At 41.8% G+C, this 23,933-nt stretch overlaps 1 protein-coding gene across 2 annotated transcripts in view; it reads left to right on the top strand.

The window, feature by feature from the left end:
- Window positions 1-2,196: 2,196 nt before the first annotated feature.
- Slc35f1 (solute carrier family 35 member F1) overlaps window positions 2,197-23,933 on the top strand; it is a 421,981-nt gene continuing 400,244 nt past the window's right edge. Inside the window, exon 1 of one of the 2 annotated variants that reach the window (XM_074075687.1) lies at window positions 2,197-2,880. In XM_074075687.1, coding sequence (XP_073931788.1) covers window positions 2,696-2,880 — 185 coding nt within the window. In that variant the 5' untranslated portion in view covers window positions 2,197-2,695. Of the gene's footprint in view, window positions 2,881-14,049; window positions 14,430-23,933 lie in introns of those variants that run through there. The other variant, XM_074075684.1, reaches the window with a different exon arrangement.

The raw sequence follows: 23,933 nt of genomic DNA, 5'->3' as shown, positions 1-23,933 counted from the left end.
TGGAAGATTGATTTTGAGGTCAAGGAGATAAACACAACTCTTGTAGCAGGACAAATGAAGGCTGGCCTTCCCCGTACATTTTCTGTTTAATTCCATGTCAGACTCAGTACTATAATACTTGCACCTTTGACACCTGTTTCTCTTTTGAATGCTACTTAGCCACTTGAGAGATGGAACATGAACAGAATCTTACAATAAGAAGGAATCTGATGTGGTACCCCTCTACAATATGGAATAACAAAAACAGAAGGCTTGGGGCTACTTTGAGGTCTTTCTTAGCAGCAGGATTAAAATTTTACATCTCTCATCTTGTTCTTATCTCATCTTTTTCTCCCTTCCTGACTTGGTGGTGATTTAGATCATTTGGATTCAGTAGTCCCTTTAGAGAAAGGACCAGATACAAATGCAGACACTGAAGTGCAATTGCAGCACTGAGTTGTGATGTGCCAAAAACACTCAAAGGGAATCAAGCCAAACGGTGAAAGAAGAGGGCACTGAAGCCACCAGTTATTCAAAGAAGACACCTGAAATTACCATAAATGTTTTTTTAATAGAGAGACTCCTACCATGATTTGCTGCCAGGTTCAGCTGAAGTGCATTTTACTCATGCCTGCTACATTTGGTGGGTCTCCCAAGGGCAAATTGATTGCGTTCTATTGGAATTTTAATGTCCTAACCTTGGACATTAATTTTAATGTCCAAACAAGCCTTGGTCTTGTTTATAGAGATTCTTCAGGGTGTCCTGTGCAAATCTGAGGCAGAAAAAATTCTAGAATGAAAGGTCATTGAGAAAGAATGGAACCACATGCTCATTACAAAAGGGAAACTGTTCTGATTTGGGTTAATTTTTGTAGGAGGAGACTTTAGGAATATTTCAGGAAGTGACCAGGGTCTTACAGATACTGAAATACAGATTGGAGAGGTTTCTTGTAGATATCCATTTGCCCAGATATAGATATTTTGGTGGCACTGGGGTCTGAACTCAGGACCTCACACTTACTAGGCGGTGCTGTATCACTTCAGCCATTCCACCAGCCCCTCTCAGATTTGTTTAATAATAAAAAAGAGGACTCCTAATATTGTTAAAGGGATAGAAACTTACTTGTTCACTGAACGATGAGTCTGATCTTTTTAACCTCCCCTCCTTACCGTTTCCATTCTGTTGAGAAAACACAGTACATACCTTTTTTAGGAAAGTAATTTGCTCCTCAGCACCCTGATTAGTATTTGCTGGTTTAGAGAGCATTTAAAGTTAGTGGTGTTATCGGCATGCTTTCTTGTGAACAAACATACCATTACGTTTACTCAGGGCAATTAATTCCCCATTCTGCAGTGAAGTGGAAAAAATCTTAAATACATATCGTTTTTCATTGCAAGACCCTCCTCATCCTGGCAATTTAGATAAAGAAACATTAGAAAAATTTCTCTCTTACGACTCAATTACTAATCGGGATTTGGATCAGTAGGTATGAGAAATGCCTGGGACAGTCAGTTTCCTTTGGTAGAATGTGCTCTTGTTCACAGCTAATTTTTCTGTGGCAGACACACAGCGTTTTCCCTTTTGGAGGTGAAAGACTTTGAAGCCGTAGGGGCCTTTCTGTTGGGTGGCTTACCTCATTTCACTCATCCCTGTAGCACAGAGGAGAATGTCTCAGAATTTAAGAAAGTTTCACAGGTGCGATCCGAACTCAAATCTGCTTACTTTTCTTTAACAGCGCACCATATGGTGGAGACGTTTGGGGTTGATTTGTTTTTCCCAGTCCTCAGACAGGATTCTTGGTGAGAAGACGTTTCTCTTCCCATTTTCCCCAGTCCTAGGATGATGGGTGTAGGCGTAATATTTAGGATACACAATTTGGGTGTGTAATCTGGGGCCAGCTCATTTCTCTGCGTCCTGCCGCTGTCCCGAGCCGGTGGTGCTGGATTCAGCGGCGGATCGGCAGGAATGAGGAGGCGCTGGCAAGTCTATAAAGAGGATCTATCCCAAGTCTGCTCCTAAAAAACGCAAAACCCAAAGACCAAAATACAAAACCACCACAACCTGGCCGGTGGGCCTCGGTGGACGCAGGAGGAGAGGGTCAGGGCAAAGAGGCCGCTCCGCAGCGCCCTCTGGCGGGAGCGGAGCGCGCGCATCCCCCGCCTCGGCCCCCCCAGCCCCCCGCCCCCCAACGCCGGGCCGCCGCTGCGCCCCCGCCCGGCTTTCCAGGTTCACTCTCGGTCTCTCACTCCGTGAGACACAGACGGCAGCTCTCTCCGCGAGCGGGCCACAGGCTGAAGCGACGCCAGCATTACTGCCGCCGCCGGCCGGGAGAGAACCTGGGCACGGGGAGAGAAGGCGAAGCCCCGAAGCCCCATTCCTTTCTCCGCACGGCTCCTCCGCGCAGCCCCAGCAGCCCCGCGCCTCCGCTCGACCCGCTTTGCAACCACTTCGCGGGGCGTGCCAGGACTTGGGTTGGGAGCTCGGGAAGAGCCGGGGCGGAGGCGGCGGCGGCCCGGGAGCGAGGGTACGCTAGCTGGAACTAGAGAGGAAGGAGTGAGCGCTGGGCTGGGCGGCGGCGGTAGCATCGCAGGCAGTACCGACCGCCTCCCGGGCCGGGGCTGCTCGGCCGGGTCCTCCGCGCGTTCCCGGGCCCGGAGCCGGCGCACGATGCGCCCGGCTGCGTTCTGATACCGCCGCGCCGCCGCCTCCGCCGCGATGATCCCCCCCGAGCCGCCGCAGCAGCAGCTGCAGCCCCCGCCGCCGCCAGCCCCGCCGAACCATGTGGTGACCACCATCGAGAACCTGCCGGCCGAGGGCAGCGGCGGCGGCGGCGGCGGCGGGAGCCTGTCCGCCTCCTCCCGGGCTGGCGTGCGTCAGAGGATCCGCAAAGTGCTGAACAGGTGAGCAGCGGTGCTCGGCGACAGCAGGGGGGGACAAGGGCTGCGGGCCCGGGGCCCCGAGTCCTCCCCCGAGGTCCTTTGGGACTGGGTCACGGCCGGGGAAAACCGAGGAGCTCAGGCGACGGTCGCCCAGCGCTCGCGGAGAGGCCGCGACAGCTTTGTCCTGGCGCGGGGAGCCCTGGAGCGCCCGGGATGCCCGCTGGCCCGAGGAGCGAGTTCGGGGAGTGGCGGGGTTTTTCGTACCTACAGCTGCCCTGTGTGTTGGCACTCACGCCCTCGCACACGCGTGTTACTTCACTTGCCTTTCCCTCTCTCACTCTAGCTTGCGCTCAGGGGACCCGGGGACGTGGTCAGGGCGGAGGCGGGAAGGCGCCAGGCTGCGGGGATGGCGTGGGAATCGCCATCCTCGCGTTGTTGCCAGCCCAGCCCCGACCCCTCCGACCTCTTCCCCAAGGGACAGGGTCTGGGCGACTGCCCCAGATGACCCGGGAGGGAAGCCACTTCTGCCTGACGCTCGGGTCTCCGCTCGGATTCTTTCTGTCTTGGAGCCTGGAAGAGGAGGCTAGAGGCCTGGACCAGACCCACGCAAAGTGCAAAATGTTGCGGGAAGGGTGCGAGGAGGTGCCTGGTCATTCCCAAGCTGTCTAAAGCCGGAGGACCGCAGGCGCCTCCACCACTGTAATCTGCGTAGTGGATCGATCAGACAGGGGTGTTTTAGGAAGAGCACTAGGATTAACGTGAAAATGGGGGGACGTGGGAGGGGGGGCAGTGCCCCTGACTCGATTGTGGTGTGGAAGGGACTTTTGCTACTTTAGTAACTTAAAATGATTGAGGAGTTCACACACACACACACACACACACACACACACACACATACACACACGCCAGTGGGGTTTTCGCGTTTGTATTTGGGTGCGTGTGTGATTTCCTATATGTCTGTAGGGGTAACTCTTCTGATCTCTGTGTTCATACAGGTTTCTGTGTGGCACTGTTTTGGGTAGCAGAGATTGCCCGAGGAGTTCACATCGAACTGTTTGGGGCTTAAAGCTTTAGTGAGAGCACAAAATATGTGCAGAAATAGAATATTGAAAATATTATTTCGGGTTGCATGCCATTCAGAATCTCTTGTGAAGACTTAACATTTATAACTTACTTAGAGGCACTTCTGCTTGCTTCCGTTTGTTATCAAACAAGAAGAAATTCAGCCCTAAGTAAGATAGGAGTTCAAAATAGAAAGTCAGGTCTTTCCTGTCATTTGTAGCTTAGAATAACATATTCTAAAATACTGCATTTCAAAGATAATAAGCAGAATAAGTCAAGAAGGTGATGGCTTTGTCCATATTATGTGAGTTTCCTGTTCTTTCTGAATACTTGCAGTTTTTAATTTGAATTTCGGATGCCTTGAAATTGGCAATTTAAATTTTAAGCAGAATATGTTTTTGATTATTAGTGTTTCACATCAAATAGAAAACACTGGTGCAATAATTGATTTGTTTATGCTTATTTATAAGTTATTGACTCTGTATAGGCCATTTCTTGATACATAATGAATCTTAGAGTGCAGAATGGCAAGGTCACTGAGGTAGGCTTGGGAGGACTTGGCAGTTGTCATTCTTTTGCCATTAGTTAGCTAGGTGGCTTACGGCATAGTTATTTATTTCCTTGGGTCTTGTTTTCCTCATTTGTAAAATATGTTTAATGATATTTGTCAGATACCTGTACCATAGTTTTGAAAATTAGATAATACTGAAGAAAACACTTAGGAAAGTAGAAAACTGCATTTAAAAAAACTTATTCAACTCATTTTTGTTGTCTAAGGTGTCTGTGGGAGTAATTACAGGCGAATAAAGTGAAGTCATGGGTGGAATTTTGTATTTTACTGAGTCTTCTGTGATCTGGGACATGAACTGAATTTCTCCTAATGTGTAAAGGAGGAACTTAGGCTTAGACTGAGTCAATGACATTTCATCTCAGATAGATCTACGAATGGAATTCGGGGCTGTAGCCTTTAGACTTAAACTGAAAACAATTACTTGTCTTTGGAAGTTCTTCAGAATTTTCAAAATCATATATTATAATGGGTAAATGGTCTTTCCTTATCTTTTAAGAAGAAGGAGAAAACATTTGTTTTGAGAAAAGACATCTTTAATAAGGAGACTGAAAACAATCAGAACACATTTTAAAATTTTTGATGGAATACTTTATTTAGCATGCTGATGGCCTTAGCTTTTGTGCCAGGAATATGTCAAGAAGAGAAAGTATTAGTAGAAAGCTCTAAGTAAGTGTGTAAGCAAGAGTGGAGTTGTAGTGATTGCCAATGCTTAGGTGTGATGCCCTCTGGTTCAAACCCTCCTGTTGTGTTGTAGGAGTCAGTAATGGCTATAAGGTGGATCCTTTGGGTTCTAATCATAAGCATCTTTGTTGGTCATTTCCTGAAAACTCAAAATCTACCACTTTTTCCTTCTCCTTTAATGCTTCTGTTTCCTTTACCACTTTGCCCTACCCATGTACTACCTTCCGCTTTTCCCTTTCATTTACCCCTGGATGCACCAGCCTAGTTCCTAGAAGAAAGAAGTTCCAAATCTGGAAGCTGCAAACCACAATAAAAATATCCACCCAACTGTTGGCACTCATAAAGACAGCTGGCAGCATTCTGATGCTCTAGACTGGTGGGGCAGTCTCTTCATTGACCAGCTGGGGAGTTGCACCATAGTCAGCTCTTACCATTCCATTGGCCAAAGGAACATTGCTGCGGGACAGGATTGGGATGGGAGTGTCAGACTGTGACTGACTGCTGATGGCCATAGCTAGCTGCCAACCCAGAGGAAGAAATGCAAACACATAACATGTCTATATCCTGTCTGCCTAGGGTTAAAGAGAGATGTACTGATTAACAATTAAAAGTACTTGGTCTCAAAAGCTTAGAATGGAAGTGGAATATGATCTAAATAAAATCTACCTTATAGTATCCTGCATTATTTTACTTCCTTAGTAAGCACTATCTTCTCTCTCCTTACTTTAAAGGCTTGCAGAGTTGGATTGATGCTTGACAGTTGGGGCATCTCACTGATTGTTTAGCAATTAGATTAGAATATAATGCTATCCAAGACTTTGGTGAAAGAGGAGGTGCTAGATGATTCCTTTTTAACCAGCTAAAAAATGAATGTCTTCTTCAGAATTGTTTTGACAGTGAGATACAGTGAGATGATTTAAATGCTGGAGTAATTACTATTTCTTTAATTTCCAAAGGTACAAAATAATGTATTGATTCAAACAAAGAAAAATTATAGGAAACTGTTCACTTTTTTCTTTTTATAGTGGAGTAGTATTTATTACCCTGCCACAAGTGAGCCAGATATAACAAAAAGAAAATTCTTCAAGGGCAACAGTTGGTGACCCTATACCAGAAATTGCTGATCAAGTAGATTTCTTTGAAACATGTAGGAGTAGATACTATCTATATATGAAAGTGCCTGAAGGTTTTCTCCTCTGAAATGATTAGTTAGCAAAATTTCTTTGAAAAATGAGTGATAGTTTATTTTGTGTTTTGAATATGTGTGCTTTCATTGAACTTTTACTGCTTGAATATTATTTTTAACTTTCCACAAGATAACCACAGATTTCTAGTTTTGACCCATTTTCTTCTAAAAAATGCTACAGATCCTAGAAATGCTTTTTTTTTTTTTAATAACTTGGGTTGTCTCAAGTTATGAAGGGGTTTCTGTTGTTTGAGTCTTAAGAGTAGAGATGTTTTGTCATAAGAATAGAACCATTAGTGACCTGGGTCATCCATTTGTTTGATTTGGAACTGATTTTTCAACTTACATTTAGATTTTTTTTTAAATTAATTTTCAAGTTTTTGAAACTGCTTTGAATTGTAAACCAAGGGACACTAAGGGTGGTACAGAGGAGAGGTTGTAGCAAGCCTACAGAAAATCAATGTCCCAAGTGGGGATGTTGCCACGTAAGATGGGTCAGTATGTATGCAGAAGCTTTCTGAGTCATTCATAAGGCAGACAGAACATTGTGAAACAACGGGATGGCTGCCAAGAAACAGGGTTTTGCCTAAACTAGTTATTAAGTTGATGGAGACACATTATAATTTACTTGATCGATTTATTTTAAGAAATTGATAGTGAGGTTCTTCCTCAGGCTGTTCCTTTTAACAGATGTCAAAATGAAAAGAGGAGGACCAACTCTTAATGAGAATAATTGATACAAAATATTCCAAAGGGAATTGGATGGTGTGATTAAAAACAGACACTTCTAGGATCTGTTGTAAATAAAGGATGTGTGAAGATGCATTATTTTAAAATATTTGGGCCAAATTATAAAAATAAAATAAAAGGTCATTTAGTATTTTTGCACAGTCCCTTGAGAAATGTGTGTTCATATTAAAGCAATATTTGGTTTACCGTGGACAAATATGATTCATTTCTAATTAATTAATTCATAGTAAAAAAGCATGTTGGTGTAATTTTTCTTTGTCATTTACTTTCTCAAAGTCCTTCTGTGCCTCAGGACTATCACAATACATGTCTGCTTCTGTTGCACACACTGTGGCAGTAGATGGGATGGGAAATCGAGATGGCACCTCACACAGTTCTAAGGTCACTTAATACAAGAGATGATTTATTTTTTAGTTGACATTTCTCTTAAAAGAAGAATGCAGAATGTGAAGTGTCACTAGCAGTTTTGGGATTCTTTTTAAGCTTTTTCATTTGAGTTCAGGCCAATGAACATTCATTATATGTGGCTCAAACACATTCATTCTTGATTATCCTTGTAAAGAAGTATGATTAAAAGGTCAAATTCCAGTAAACATATAGAAAAAAAATGGCATGTTTTTTGACTGTGGCATGAAGATGTATGAGTATATAGTTATTTATTCTTAAGCAGTTACTGTATACTGAGTCCTCTTTGGAAGTCAGATATGTGTCAGAATGTTATTCTTGCACTGAATGACCTCACAATCTAACTGGGGAACTTGGTATGTGTATTGCTATTTAAAGTGAAACCTTGCATTCCATAATCTGAATTGTTCTACATTATGCATGTTCCACATGTCTAGATACTGAAATCATAATCTGCAATCCATACTGAATTTCTTGTTCTGTCATTATGGCTTTATACATTTTGGGACTACTTGAATGTAAAACAGTTAAGAAGAAATTTCAAGTATTGCAAAGTTGAAATTTTTTTTCAAAAAAAATTTGCAAGTTCTGAGATTACAAGCCCCCAATTCCTACTTATTCTATCTTAAACAAATTTGTTAAGCAGGCCTTCTGTAACTGAATAAACAATAGATTTTAAAAACTAATTCATGTTAATTATACCCAGATTTAGAATGATAAGACTACAGCTCATCATCATCTTTGACTCTGAGAAAGCACAAAGTATTCTGAGTAAGACATATCTCTTTCCTTTGTTCATTGATCATTCTTCCTGGCAGACTTTATTCAGTGAATATTTATTGGGCCTACTGTACTTTGGGTTCTTGCATGTCATAATGGTGATCCATAGAACCACAGGGTGGTATGATTTCTGGGTGCCATTGGTGAAGTTTCTGTTTTTACCCTTTCTTTTCTTTTTCTCCTTCCTTCCTTCCTTCATTCCCCTTCCTTCTTTTCCTTTTTTTTGGGGGCAGTAGTAAAATTTTAAACTCAGGGCCATTCCCCGGCCTTTTTGCTTTAGTTTATTTTTCAGATAGGGTCTTGTGCTTTTGCTTGGAACTGGCCTAGACCACAATTCTCCCTTGTAGCTGGGACTAAACATATGAGCCACTGTATCTTGTTTGTTTGTTGAGATGGTGTCTCACTAACTTTTTTTGCCTAGGCTGGCCTCAAACTGTGATTCTTGCATTTCTACCTTCCATGTTGCTGGGATTATAGGTATGAGCCACCATGCCTGGCCTATTTTTACCCTTTTAATATAATCTGTTAAAAAAACAATTTAAATAAAGTAGAAAGAAACATACATCACTTCTTAAATCTAGATTTTCAAGCTAACATAAAAAAAAAAATCCCCATTGTTATGCCCTTAGGAAAGCTGCTCACGAAGACCAAACCCACAAAATGACTTGAGGTATACACAGATTAAAGCATCAGACCTTTCTTTTTGTAGACAATTAAGTTTGTTTCATTTATGGCTTAAAAATAACCAGAACAACAACAAAAAAGGTCCATCTGTTGATGCTCATGTAACATCAGTGTGTTAGAAGGAAAAGAGATGGGCTGGGTATATGGCTCAAGTGGTAGAGCCTCTGTGTAGCAAGTGCAAGGCCCTGGTTTCAAACCCCAGTACAGAAGGGTTTAAAAAAAAAAAAAAAAAGAAGAGATTTGAATCCTATCCTCCTGTTCAGACTGAACCTATCAAGGTCGTTGCCATATAACTCAAGAAAACAGTGTCTGAAAATGCTAATGAGCTGACAGTGCGTAAGCAACTTTGTGGGGCGTGGCACACACTTGTGTTTTGTCAACAGGACAGATTTCAGATACTAAAAGACTTAGGATAGGTTGGTAGGATTGGATACCTCATTATGTAACTTGATACACCTAATGAGAATGTTTGAGTTAAAATTAGCATTTATATAGTAGCTCAAGTTCTTCAATTTTATATTATAGAACATTACATTACACATTATTCTTCTAATAAAAAATTGCTATCTTTTTCTGTAGGGGAAACAAATTTATGTGTTCACCATATTAAGTGCTTTTGAAGCACCATAGAAAGATAGACTGTGCTAGGCTAGAGACAAGGCAGAAGGGGTCAAGAATGGGATCTACCCTTGGCATTAAAAGATGGCTAGAATAGAAACATGCATGAGAAGGAAAAGAGAGAGAGAGAACATATGGTAGCAAAAGATTGGGGGAAAGATGAACTGTCCAGTTTGAAGATAGGATGTGAATGAAGGGCAGTAGAGTGAGTTAGGGCCAGAAATACAGGATGGCCCAGATAATGGAAAGCCTTAGATGTACTAATAAGCGGTTAGACTTTATTCTATCACTTATTGTAGGTTATTGTGCAGAGATACAGCATGATCAGAGAAGTGCCTGAACATGATTCTGGGAAAAATCTGTGATTCAGAGGGAAAGGGAAGGGACTGGAGTTTGGCATCAGTTAGTGGGTACTGAAGACATTTAGGGAAGAGGAGCTGTAAGTCTAAATGGAGTGGAGGCAGCCAGGATGGAGAGGGAAGTGCTTGATTGGAACAAAATCTGGACCAGAGTCAGGGAGAGAAAGATTAGATTATTTTTTGGGAAGACACCCAACAGGCCTGGAACATAGTGGATATTCAATACGTATTGATTAAAAGGTTATTGAAAAGCTGCTATAGAGAAGAGACCTACCTGCTCACTAGGGCTGAAGGGGCCTAGGATGGTGAGTGAGCTAGAAAGGCAGCCAGGACAAAACAAGCTACTCAGAGCATGGTCTTTGGAACCATACCAGACCCAAACTGAGTGATCTGACTGTGATAAGAACAGAAATAGAACTGAGCATTTAAAATATCTGCAGAAGTTTGACAGAGCACTTTTGTGTCTTTTGTAATAATGTTGGAAAAAATTAGTCCTTTATTTGGTTTTTGCCATTTCATTTTTCTTATAATTGATTTTTATTGTGTTTTACAAAAGTATTGTCTTTTAAACAATATTTGAATGAATAGAAAAAAATCTGATATTTTATAATAGAAAACATGAAAGGTACAGGTCCCATCTAGATATCAAAGAGGGGGCAGCAGTGAACCTGGATTCTAGGAGTGCATCTAATCATGGATGGAGGGGAACCATCATCATGGGGACATTACACTTGTGCTACTCATGACCCTGTGAATCTTTACATGCTTATTGGCGATGTAGAGTGCTAGAGTTTGGATCTCAAATGCCCCCAAATGCCGATGTGCTAAAGGCTTGGTTGCTATTGGGAGGTGGTAGAACCTTTAAGAGGTGAGGCCGAATGGAAATTAGGTCATGGAGGCATGCCCTTCAATGGGAGTTCCTGCCTCTATCTTTGCTTCCCTTCTGCCATGAAGCGAGCAGCTTCTTCAGCCACATAGTTGCCACTGTGATATTCTACCTCACCACGGGCTGGGAGGCAATAGGGCCAAGCGACCATGGACTGAAACTTCTAAACTATTAGCCAAAATAATTCTTTCCTGCTCGTAAGTTGATTATTTCAGGTATTTTGTCACAAAGATGGAAAGCTAACACATTTAAGTGGTAGAGTAAGCTGATAATTGCTATGATAAGTCTCAGGCCAAATGGCCTGGAGTTCAGTTGTGGTCCTTGCTTTAAAGGGTCACCTGGATGTTAGGCATGGAAACTATTTGGAAGTATAGGGCTGTGAACCAGATATGGAGAATAAGCTGTAAGTGGAGAGTGTGACCTTTCAGGGATTGCACAGTAGAGGAGAGCAGGTCTTAGGTCTAAGTGACAGAAAGGTAGGTCAGTCCAATGAGTGGATAGACCACTGATACTAATTCACCTCAAGTTCTGAGGTGAACTGAGGCACCACTCACCCATTCAGCAAATAATTACTGAGCCAGGTGAGAGGCATTATCTGGGTGTCAGTGATACTTTTGGGAACAAGACAGAAGCAAACTCTACTCTTATGGAGCCTCCATTGTAGTGCCGGGGCATAACCACATAGGAAAAATAGCCAGTAGTGGCATCTAGTATGCAGTATGGAGTGGTGTGACAAAGAGGCAATGGCACTTTAACTTGAGTGTTCAGAAGAGGCTTCTCTCTTGTGACACTGAAGCTAAGATCATAATGACCAGAGGAACTGACCACTGGGGGGCCAAGATGAAGGGCATTCCAGGCAGAGATGCTAAGAGGAGAAAAACAGATATAATGAACTGAAAGAGAGTGGCAAGGGAGAATATCAGAGAGGGAGAGAGGCAATGTCATTTTTAAGTGGGATGGTGAGCAAGTGGAAGATTTTAAGCGGAGTAATTATTGGGTTAATATTTTGAAATGACCACTTCACCTGCTGTGGAGAAACAGATTGTGGCAAAGGTCTGTGTCATTGGAGGAAATACATGTTAGTAGCTGGACTGGCCTGTAGCAGTGGAGGTGGACAGAGTGATTTGCATCAGGAGGTGGAGTCGTTGGGGCTGGCTGAGTAATTTGATGAGGTGACTGAGGGAGAGGAATAAAGAAAGATTCTCAGCTGTGGGGGCTTAAGCAGTTGGATGGGTGATCAGGCCATTTTCCAAGATGAGGAAGACTGGCAGAGGGTTTTTGTGGGTAGAAAATCAAGAATTTACTTCTGGCTAGTTTAGTTAGAGATATCTATTGAAAATGTCAAATGAATGTTGGAATATGGAATTCTGGGGAGAAACTAGAGCTTGGAATTTGGATTTGAAAGTCATGGGTCTTTGATAAGTTTGCCTGCAAGCAACATAGAGAAAAAGGAAGAGAGGGGGGTGACAAGAATCATTTGAGGAACATGCCAACCTTCAGAGTCAAACAGAGAAGGAAGACCTAGCAAAAGTTGGAGGAGGGGTCTGAATTACAAAGGAAACCAGGGAGTGAAGTGCCAAGAGACTGAGAGACAGAGGGACAGAGGGAGGCAGTAGGCCACCCATTGTGCTGAGGATAAGTAAGGAAAAGGGCAGAGAAATGATCAGTGGTGTGGCAATATAGAGGACCTTGGGAGCTGAGACAAACCCAGGTTCAGGGAAGGGTGCTTGTGGAAGCCTGGATGGAGTGGGTGGGGAGGGAATGAAAGGTGGGAAGGTGTGTCTGAACAGATCTTTTGAGAAGTTTTACCTAAACCAGAAGCAGAGTAAAGGGAGAGTCTTTAAAAAACAGATCTGCATGCAGCTGAGAGCGATATATGGAGAAGGAAAACCTGCATGTACAGCGGGGAGGGGGACAGAGACAGGAGGGAACTTTGAGAAGGCTCAGATGGAGGGAGCCAAAGCACAGGGGAGAGGACTGGTCTTGAGAGGAGCTGGGCAGGCTCTTATAGCATAGGAGGGAAGGCAGTGTGAGGCTGAAAAAAGCTGAATTGGTAGATTTGGTGGTGGGAATGAAAGGCAGTTCTTGCCAGTCAGGTGGCTTCTCTTACTGGAGAACTCAGGCCAGGATTTCAGATGTGAATGGAACGTGCTGGGGGAGGGTTGTGGGTGTTTATTCACACACACAGACAAGTGGGAAGTAGTCATTTTGAAGAGTCAGAAAGGAAACATACTAAAAAAGTGTCATGTGTAAGTGTGACATTGTGGTGGGGATGCTGTGTGTGGGGTGTTGGGCAGAACTAAGGCACTGTTATTTAGAATCACCTTGGAAAGGGTTAATTCAGAAAGAAATTGGGCCCAAACTAAGCTAAAACCCTCAGTGAAGAAGTGAGGGTACTGGGGCAGGCAGGCAGTATTTGAGGGATCTCAGTAGGACTTGGGCCTGATTATATTTGGAAGTGGGAGAGAGAAGAGGGAATTAAGAGATTTTAAAAGGTCACTGGAGATTTTGTGCCTGGGCCATTGGAGTGACTGTGTCCCCTTGAGAAAGTAACACATTCTCCCTCAGGCAAGTGACAACTTATGGAGGCTCAATTTTCTCAGTTGTAAAGCAGTTAAAACAATCCTAGTTTATTTCCCATTGGATGTTTGAAGATTTTTAAATGAAATGCATCAGGGATAGGGCTTGGGAAGCTGCCAAGCACCATGTAATTGTTATCCTGGTCACAAAATTAAAAGGAGAACCTGGGTTTTCATGGCTCTGCTATATCAATAGGGCCATGATACATGCTGACTGGCCTTCTCAGCCCCAGTGAACTTCCATACACAGCCACTTACCTTGTCAGAGTCTGAAGGGAGACACATGCATCTATGAGCAAGGCTTTAGTCTGTTTATATCAATGTTCCCTCTCCTGCCCTCCTCTCCCCTCCTTTCTTTTTATTTTAAAAGCTAGATAATATCTAGTTTTTCCTCTTTTCGTTTTAAAGAAAGCCTCCTCTTGGGAACAGGAAGACTTAGGTGGCACCAGGCATGCTTTCTGGAGTCTGGAGAGCTAGGATGGGGCTTGTCTACCTGTCGTTTGCGCAGGAGACTTTGACAGGCTTCAGAATGGGTTAGTGCCTCTTGAACTGGGCTGGTTTCAAACTGAGCGAGGGCCTAAAAGGCTCCATAGAGGCGGACAGAGCGGCTCAGAGAGAGGGGACAGAGCAGCTTTAATGTGCTAATGAGGGAAGCCCAGATGCTTGCGCGATCAGTGGAGCTCTTTGTGAGACCAGGCTCCCGGGCTGGCTGGCGTCTCTGTCTCTATCTGGATCGCGCTGCAGGCCAGGGAAACACTGCGCTCTCAGAGCCGCCCTTTCCCAACAGAGCCTCACAGACGGCGGGGCGCGGCGGGGGCCTGCGGGAAGCCCGGGTGCGGGCTGCCGGGAAGAGGAGGCAGCGGGGCGGGAGGGGAAGGTGGTGTTGGAGGGCCAAGGAGGAGATCGCAGACTGTCTGCAGTCCAGGAGTTCGAGAGCTTCACACAACCAAGCTGTGTCCCTCCACTACCGCAAGCCTGGCAAGTGGCGTTCAATCCAACCCGAAAGGAGGTATTTGCCCTTGGAAATAGTGCAAGGCAGTTTTTAGCTAGTTGCGGGATTAAGTCTGAAACTTCACAAAAACCTGCAGACACACTCTGCCCACTGAGCGCTGGAGAAGAGCTCATGATTGGTTTCATTCATGATGCCCGGGCATGCCAGGACCACAGGGGCTAGGACACCCATTGTATGGAAGCCGGTCAGGAAAAGGTTTTGAAGTTGTCTGCATAGCAAGAAAGACTGTGTTCTGACTCCTTGAACTGACCCCAACTGCTCTGGAGAGAAGGGACAACTAAAACACTCCGACCCACTCCCAAATGCTGCCCCTAGATTTTATTTAAGATCTAGAGCCATTGCTGGCTCCGGAGATACAGCAGTGAAGATCATCAGTCCATGCTGTCTTGACCTTTTCTTTGTCTTCTACTTTTCCTTTGCGAAGTTTCTGGGGATATTTAAACATTTAAGTATAATGCACATTTCATAATTATATACATATAACATATAATTTTCCAAACAATGTCTATTGTAATTTATTTATAATAAGGCTTTGTCTATCCATCTCTCTGTTTCTCTGTCTCTTTCACACGCACACATTCATAGACTGATAGGTAGAAGATAGTTATCCATTTGGAGTAATATGTCTTCATTATTTGACAATAGCCTTCAAATTTCATATGTTTTTTGCAGGGCAAGGAAGGGGAGCTCAGACTTGGTTTGTTTTTAATGTGTTTTATTTGTATTTTGGAACCACAATGAATTGGTATCACCTAAGAAAACAATAATATTCAAGGTGGAATTACCTATGAGTACAGGGATTTTTTTTTTTACCTCCTCTGATTCTGACGGTTTGTGTGCTTTTAATGCATTTCAGGCAAAATTCTATTTTTAGTTAAAAATTTTCTGCTTTCTTCCATGCTTCTAATTTATTTCCTGCCTTTAATGGGATACATGCCTTTTTGGTTGACCTTCCCTAATAAAAGCTAAATCTTCTCAATCCTAAAAGTACAAGTAATTATGTGCTTGCTTGCACTGGTTTTAGAAAATTGATCATTTGTAACCTAATGCTGATAAATGGACTCAATTGTATCCAATGTGAAGAGACCTTAATTATTATCCCCTGATCTCAAAGTTAATTGCAACCTGAGTGTGTGTCTTCCAGAATGACAGAAGAGAAGTGTTTTTCTGAAAAGCATTATAGCAATGGGTATCAGGTAGCTCTTTTTAGATATCAGATTGTCAAAGAAAACAGTGATTATGAAAAGTATGTCCATAATGGCAAGTAGGTTTGTTCATTAACCTGTGTACTGGGTTTGCAGTTTGTTACATTATGAGTTGGTGAATTAGCACAACAACCAGAAGACTTCTAAGCCAGATCATGATCTCTAGTTTTCCACTGTTACAGCTAGAATTGAATTTAGGAACCTGAGGATTCTCTTCCTTTTCAGTTGTTAAGCAGGTAAAGGGCCAGAATCTATAATGCACTTTTCCTTCCCTTCTCTTTCCTCCCTCCCTCCTTCCCAACTTCTCTTTCTCCTTCCCTTCCTTCTTTCCATAAAAAAGAAATTTCCAAGACTGAATTTTTTTTTTTAACTACAAAGGGTAGTTGGAAGAGATAAGATAACATTTTTGAAGGAGTTAATGCTGTACTTGTGGTGGACTGGGGAAGGAAACCTAAGGGTGGTATGGTAGTTAGTTCAAGTTAAAAGCTTTATTTCAAGGGGAAGTTGAGAACCCTATTTCTTGTTTCCATTCATAAATATCTTCCTCAACAATTTCTATCAGTTAGAAGTTAATTTGAGTTAAATTTTTTCTTTATATACATCACTGTGTAGAAATTAAACAAAATTAGCTGGGCGCCGATGGCTCACGCTTATAGTCCTAGTTGCTCAGGAGGCAGAGATCAGGAGGATTGGTGTTCAAAGCCAGCCTGGGCAAATAGTGTGCAAGAACCTATCTCGAAAAAAACATCACCAAGAAAAGGCTGGTGGAGTGGCTCAAGGTGTAGGCCCTGAGTTCAAACCCCAGTACCACAAAAAAAAGAAAAAGAAAAAAATTAATAAAATTAGATTGATATCCACTCATTGCATGTGTACTTTAAGGAAAACACAATCCTAAACATGGTTAGGAGATCCAAACACAGGCAGGGTTGGGTCTCTGCTCTTGAGTACATTTTGATTTAATCAGTTACTATTTCAGTAACCAATTAGATTATTTTCTCTTCAAAGCTGTAATCAGTCACAGGGAAGGATGGGAGCATTAGTTAAAGCATCTTTGGAACATGGGAAATTGGACATAAGGACAGGTCTGGGTGGATTCTTAGAGTGGGGGAGTTGTACCAATATTGAGCTCTAAGCATTTTAGGCTAGGGGAGAAGAGTGCATAAGCATATGGGAGGACATCAGAGATCAACTTTGCTGTCCTTAAAGTATGTCCAGAAAGCCACCACTGGGTTCAAGCATCCCCTTACCTGATTTTCGGAGGCACCATGGTCAGTAAGCACCTCAGAATATATCTGTTCAATAGCTATGAGAATTTTTGGCAAGTTATCTGAAGTATATCCCTAAATCCTGTTTCTTCTTTTTTTTTCTTTTATTGTTGTGATGGGTGGGGGGTACGTTGTAGCATTTACACAGGTTCTTACAGTTTATCAAATATATCACACATGAATCCACCCCCTCAACCATTCTTCATCCTCCCCTTCCACAATTCCTGGAGTAGTCTCCACAAGGTATCATTTTCGCATTTACTTACATGTGTATACCTTTTTTTGCACTGTATTCACCCTTCTACCCCTTTTCCCCCACACCTCCCTCCCACTGGGGAGGACTTGTTCCGCCCTCCTGTTCCCCAATTTTATAGGTGAAAAAGAAAAGATAAAATGAAAAACATGACATTTTAGCTTGTGTGAGATAATGGTAGCTACACAGGGAGTTTCCTTGTGAGATTTCCATGTATATATGTATTATAACTCCAAATGGCTTATCTCCTCTAATTTTCTTAGACCTTAGACCCTTTCTTATGGTAGTTTCAATCAGTTTAAGATTTCTGTATTCATTCTTGTATAGTGAGCATATGAACCCTATTCAAGTTCTTAGTTTCCCTACCCTTGTCACATGTGACCTTCCCTTAGTGTGACCAGTGTTTTATAATAGTGCTACATTTGTGTTAGGTCTATATTCCACACATGAAAGAGAACCATGTGGCTTTTGGCCTTCTGAGCCTGGCTTACTTCACTTAAGATGATGTTCTCCACTTCCATGCATTTACCTGCAAATGAGAAAAATTTCATTCTTTGTGGCTAAGTAAAATTCCATTGTGTATAAATACCATATATTTTTTTAACTCTTTAATCAGTAGTGGGACATCTAGGTTGTTTCCATAGCTTAGCTATTGTGAATAGTGCTGCAAAAAAACAAAAAACATGGGTGTACTAGTGCCTTTGTTGTAAACTGATTCCCAGTCCTTTGGGTATGTCCCTAGGAGTGGTATTGCTGGATTGTATAGCAGGTTATTTTTAGTTTTTTAAGAAGCCTCCATACTGTTTTCCATAGTGGTTGTACTAGCTTACATTCTTATCAGTAGTGTATTGAGAGTTCCTTTACCCTCGCATCATCATTTGTTGTCATTTGTGTTCTTGATGGTAGTTATTCTAACAGAAGTAACGTGGAATTTTAATATGGTTTTGATTTCCATTTCCTTTATTGCCAGGGATGGTGAACATTTCTTCATGTGGTTTTTAGTCATTTAATCCTGTTTCTTAATATCTGTGATTATACACAACAATACAGCCTGAAGACCTTTTGACAAATCAGGTGAGGTTTACATTCAAAGTGCATGTATAATTTTTCTTCTTCATTTGCTAGGGCCTCAGAATAAAATCAGAGCTTAGCTATTTCAGCAGTCACTCATATGTACTATGTACTGGAGAAAGCCCATGTAGAAAGAGTTTATAAGTTAAAGATCCTTCTTAGAGCTTCAAACAAGGAATCATTAGATACCTCAGTTTATGTAGACATACCCTGCAAAGGTGGGTGCAGTTTAACTGGACAGTTACCGGTAATGGAATTGAATGGAAATTGGCATGCACGTTTTTAATAGTGTCAGCTAACCTTGTTGACTTTTAAACTCCTGCTCCAGGAAGCACATGACACCTTGAGGAGCAGGGAGTGCCCGAGAATTGCTAACTACGACAACATTTCCTCTCTCCAGGCTTTGTTGCATCACAAAAGCAAGTTGCCTTATGTGGTATGGAGTGATGGACACTTGCTTTAAAATACTACCAAAGATCTTTCTACATTAAAAAGAGTAATGTAGTCATTTGGCTTACATTCTTGATGTCATTTGTATTGCCTCTGTGCAGGGTTGAGTGAGGCAGTTTTGATAGCTGCTGTAAACAAAATGCCTCTAAATGTTAAATGCTGACTCAACATAAGCTTGTCTGCAGAAGAAGATGATTAACTTGAAGAGAAGCTAACATCAGCAAGAAGAAATACAATCACCCAGTCAAAAGGAGTATAGAGTATTTACATGTGGCATTTCAGGAACCATGTCACAGAGAGAAAAACATAATCATGTTAGATGGAAATAAGTGTGTTCTTTCCCTTTTATTGCTGGCATTAGAAATTCTGTTCTCTAAAATCTCTCATTTAGTTTTTTAGTGGATCCATATCACTCCAGATGAGTTCATGGCATCCTTCTGGACTCCTGGTCCTGGAGATTATTGTTGGTTTTGGAATGGGCAGGGTCACAGGTTGTCTTAAACAGGTTGAAGAGAGGGACTTATCAAGGTAGGAGAAGAGATGTTTCTTCCTCTTCTTGGATTTGATAGAGGAGAAGTCATCTTGATATTGGCTATTATAGGCAGCCACCTTATGATACCTAATGAAACTAGCACTAGGATGTGACTGATGCTGAGGATAGCAGACTGGAGAGGGAGAACTGCCTGGGTCCTTGAAGATAATAGAGTGACTGGCATACCATATGAGTGTAGCTTGCCCTATTGCTGGACTTTCATTATATGGTATAATTAATTTCTTAAGTCAAGTCATTTTGGGATTTATTTACTTTGCAGCTGAAAGCATCCCTGACTGATACATACCATTCACATCTCTCTGAAACTGATGCCTTTCTTTGAATATCATTCAGGCCTTTTTGTTCAGTCTGGATAACTCTGCTAAGGAAGAGCAGGATCAGGTTTGCTCCAGTCTAAAATGTGAAGGGTTGGTTTGCCCAAGATGTGGTTCCATTGAGGGTGGAAAGAATGGGCTCTTATGACATGGATGTCATAGATAACCATGCCAACCTATAGTGTGTTTGATAAATATATTGAGGAGATTGGAGTTCTGGGAAAAAGGCTCTTCCCACTTCACCATCCATTTATCATTTGTTGATAAGGCTGATGCAAGGAATGAGTGTATGAAAGGTCTCACGTAGTATAATGGAACACCATGAGAGCATCAAATAAAAAAGGTTGGGGAAGGCATCTGAGCAGATGACAGCCAAGCTTACAACTACAGAAAGAAGACATGACCAGAACAGAAGGACTGTATTTGTGTGTGTGTGTGTGTGTGTGTGTGTGTTGTGGGGAGAGTGAAGGTTATAGGAAGTAGTGTTTTAGGCAGAGAAAACAACATATCAGAAACCTATGAGTGGATGAAAGCATGGTACATTGAAGAAAATAAAATAGGTTCATTTGGCTACAGCCACATGTGAGAGGGAGAGATGGAAAGTCTGGAGGAGTAGGTAGGGTCCAGATCATGCAGCACTTTAGAAGTTTGTTGTATGTATGGTTTTTTTTTAAGAACAATGCATAGCGCTGGAGACTCTAAGAAGGAGAGTAACATGATTATCTGCATGTTCATAAGATCTGGCTATAGGCACTATGAACAGTGAATTTGAGTACAGCAAGATGACCTGCAAAGAACACAGCTGGAAATAGTTGCAGAGGAGAAACAGAGAGTTATGATGCTTAATCTTTCTAAAACCATGGGTTTTGCTTGTAATTGCCACATAAGAGAAAGGTGAGTCAGATTTGATGGCCATCAATGTTTGGTTTCATTTAATGCCAACCATGTGACTTTGGGCAAGTTATCTAAAAGTTCTAAGTTTTTTGTTTCATCAGCTGTTAATTAGAATAAGAACACCTACCTGAAAGGGAGATTGAAGAGGATTAAGTAAAATAATACATTTATAGCTCTTGGCATCATGATGGAAACATATTAGCCATTGTTATATGCTGTACTAATATGCAGCCTAATAAAAGTTGAAAGAAGAGTTCCAAAGGAGGAAGACAGATCTTCTTTGTGTTCCTTCATAGTCTGGGGGCTGAGATTGAATTGAAAATTATGAGACAAGTGGGCTAGGGGTATGGTTCAAGTGTCAGAGCACTTGCCCAGCAAGCATGAGGTTCTGTGTTCAAACCTCAGTACCATAAAAAATATGAAGAGATAAATATTAACTACGGTGCTATCAGTTCGTCTTTGGAAGTAAGACATAATTATTGTGTTGGTAAAAACTTCTAATCTTTACCCTAGAAGGATCAGAAGTAAAAATCAGGACAAAGATTGATAAGCAGAAGATGTTCTTATTTTTGGCCAAGGAGGAAAGCAGAGGAGAAGAGAAAAGGGATATTGGTTTCACAGGAGATGCAAAAAAGGAACTGTGTCATGGGAGATGCTGGAGTAAGAGGCTTCCCAAAACCTTAACTTGTCTGCAGTGCATGTATTCAGAAGAGATACATCTGGAAGCCATAGATGAAAAGCAGGTGTATTCTTTCAGGGCAGGGACATCTCTCTGTTATTTTTTAAATATATAGAACAGTGTTTTCCAGGTGATAGATATTGTAGTCCATAATTATTGGTTGAATAAAAGAATGAGAAGGTGCTTCCATCAAGCTTTGAGTTCTGGGGTCAGGATTTTGGGCTGCAGCATAGACACTTGTTGGGTAGGGTTCTCTCCATTTGCTGCCTACAAAGCAGTCTTGTATTTTCTATTGCAGCCATTAGAAAAGCTAATGAGAGAAACTAATCGATAGCTGATGAACTGATTCATGGAAACAGATTTTTCAGATCAGAGTTGAAAGAAAAGAACAGATTCTTTCCTTGGGCTGTGTAAGCAGCTATTTTTAGTGAGCAGATGTTGCAGCTTTTAAGAGGCATTTGGCAGGGTTTCCTTCTACTCCCATTTCATCCCAAATATGTAACTTTCATTGCTTCCATTTCAGAAACATGCTGCTTTGTGAGTGTTTTCTGAGTAGAAAAGAGGATTGTGGGAAAGTGTAATCAAGAAAAAATATGTGAAGTACTTAGCAAAGAACCTGGCCTCATAGTAAATGGGTAATGAGTAAGAATGATCATAGAAATACAGTTTCCTGAGTATGGGAGGAGGGAGGAGAGAGCAGGCAGACACTGCTCCCTAATGAACATGGAGGAAATTTCTCTGCATCATTGGTGATAATGTGTACCTTTCAGCTTCCTCAGTCTGAACCAATTTCTGTACCCAAGGCCTGGCCTTATAATTTTAGGTGTCAATACCTATTAGTTAGGGAAGGGCCAGAGCCAATCTGTTTTCTTTATGCATTGCTTAAAAACAAATTCCTTCCAAGTCAATTGGTTGAAACACAGTAACTTAATGTTTTGAAAAAATATAAGTCCTTAGGAAAACAGATGAGAACTGGATCACTGGCACAGTTATTTTCATGAAGGTATCTTGGGCATTTCTTGCTTCTTGAAACACAGTTGCAGAAGTCAATCAAGTATACTAGTGGCTTGCTTCAGTGAGCTTTGTGTACTCTGCTGCAAAGGGGCCAGGGAACAGCTAGACAGTCATGATGATTGTATATCAGCCAGAATTCTCCAGAGAAAAAGAACCAAAGGATATGTCTATACTTTTTATGTAATACATATTTTGCATATAAAATATATTGTGTGCTACACACACAGACATATACACATATGAAGAGAAGATTTATTTTCAGAAATTGGCTCTTGTAATTGTAAGGACTGGCAAGTCTGAAATTTGTAGGGCAAACCAGCATGCTGGAAACTCAGCCAAGGTTTTAGGTTACAGTCTTGAGGTCGAATTCCTTATTCTCTGGGAAATCTCAATTTAGGCTTTAAGAGCCCAAATTTCAACTGATTGGATGATACCCATCACATTGTCAAGGTAATTTGCTTAGCTCAAAGTCGAATAATTGTAAATGTTAATCACTTCTATGAAATACCTTCATAGTGATATCTAGACTAATGCTTGGCTAGACAGTGGGGCACCATAACCTAGCCAAGATGGCACATAAAATTAAACTATCACAATAACAATGATGGTAACAGTGATGTCACTCTTAGGAATCCTGGAATTACTGTGAATCAGCCAGTCACTCTGTCAAATGCTTTACATATATTATCTTGTAGAAGCTTCTCAAACCCTCACTTCCATTTTAAAGATGAAGATATTGAAACAGAGAAGTCTACTAAGTTGCTCCAAAATGCACTGATCCTGAGGGGCGTGGCTAGGACTTGAACCTATTTGATTTCAAACTCATATTCTCTCTATATAGCATTTTATAGAGTAGATGTGAGTCATTGCCATTTTGTTTCCTCCCTGTGACAGAAACCTAACTCAAACTTGGAAAAGCAAACATGTAGTTGATTGTCTCATGTTTTTGGGAAGTCTGAGGTAACTGGATATGGGCTAAAAGAATGCTGTTGGAAGGTCGCTTTTGCTTCATATCTTGGCTCTGCTTATTTCCTCTTAGTGTGATTCTGCAGACAGGCTGTCTCCTGAGGAAGGCAGGACTCCCATCCTCCAACTCAATAGTGCATTAGAAAGGGGCTTTGCTTTTCCATAGCCTAATTGTAATTCCAGAAAATGATTTTGGCCTTGCTTGGATCACATCCTCTTCCAAGACTTGTAGTTCTATAGTTGGTACCACCTGGGACTCAGGTTTAACTGTGGTTTGGGAGGCTTGGGGTCCAGGAGCCATGTTACAACAGATGGAGTGAGGTATGGAGCACTGCCACACTTAGCTGCCCCTTCCCCTAATTCCTTGTGGACACTTTCTTAGAAAAGAAACTCCCTAGTGGATACCTCCTAGGACTAAACTTGGGTGTGACAGTTTCACATTTTCCCAGAGGGTAGAACTACCTTGGAGCCATTTCATAGGAATACTATTTTTAGTGCCTTGGTTTATTTGAAAGGAAGGCCCTAAAGTATTCAGAATTTAGATATGGACTTTTAAATTTTTTCCTCAGATTCAAAGCACAGGACCCAGGCAGACTTCTTTGCTAAGCCTTAATGCTAAATTACCTTTTCAGTAGGTGCCTAAACAGCAAAAAACCATCTTAGGAAAGGTAATATTTCAATCTGATGCTCATATCATTTTATCCTTTCTAACTGCTGACCAGAGATTGACTGGAAATATACTTGTTTGTATTTCATTCTTATCTTCCTACTAGACTGTAGGCTATTGAGGTGAGGGGGCAGGTCCCAATCTTATTTCTTTTCCTGACTCCCTACAGT

This window comes from Castor canadensis, chromosome 1, assembly GCF_047511655.1.
Source record: "Castor canadensis chromosome 1, mCasCan1.hap1v2, whole genome shotgun sequence".
Taxonomy (NCBI): Eukaryota; Metazoa; Chordata; class Mammalia; order Rodentia; family Castoridae; genus Castor; species Castor canadensis.
Note: the sequence above shows the minus strand (reverse complement) of the source record. Positions and strands in the feature narration are given on the sequence as shown.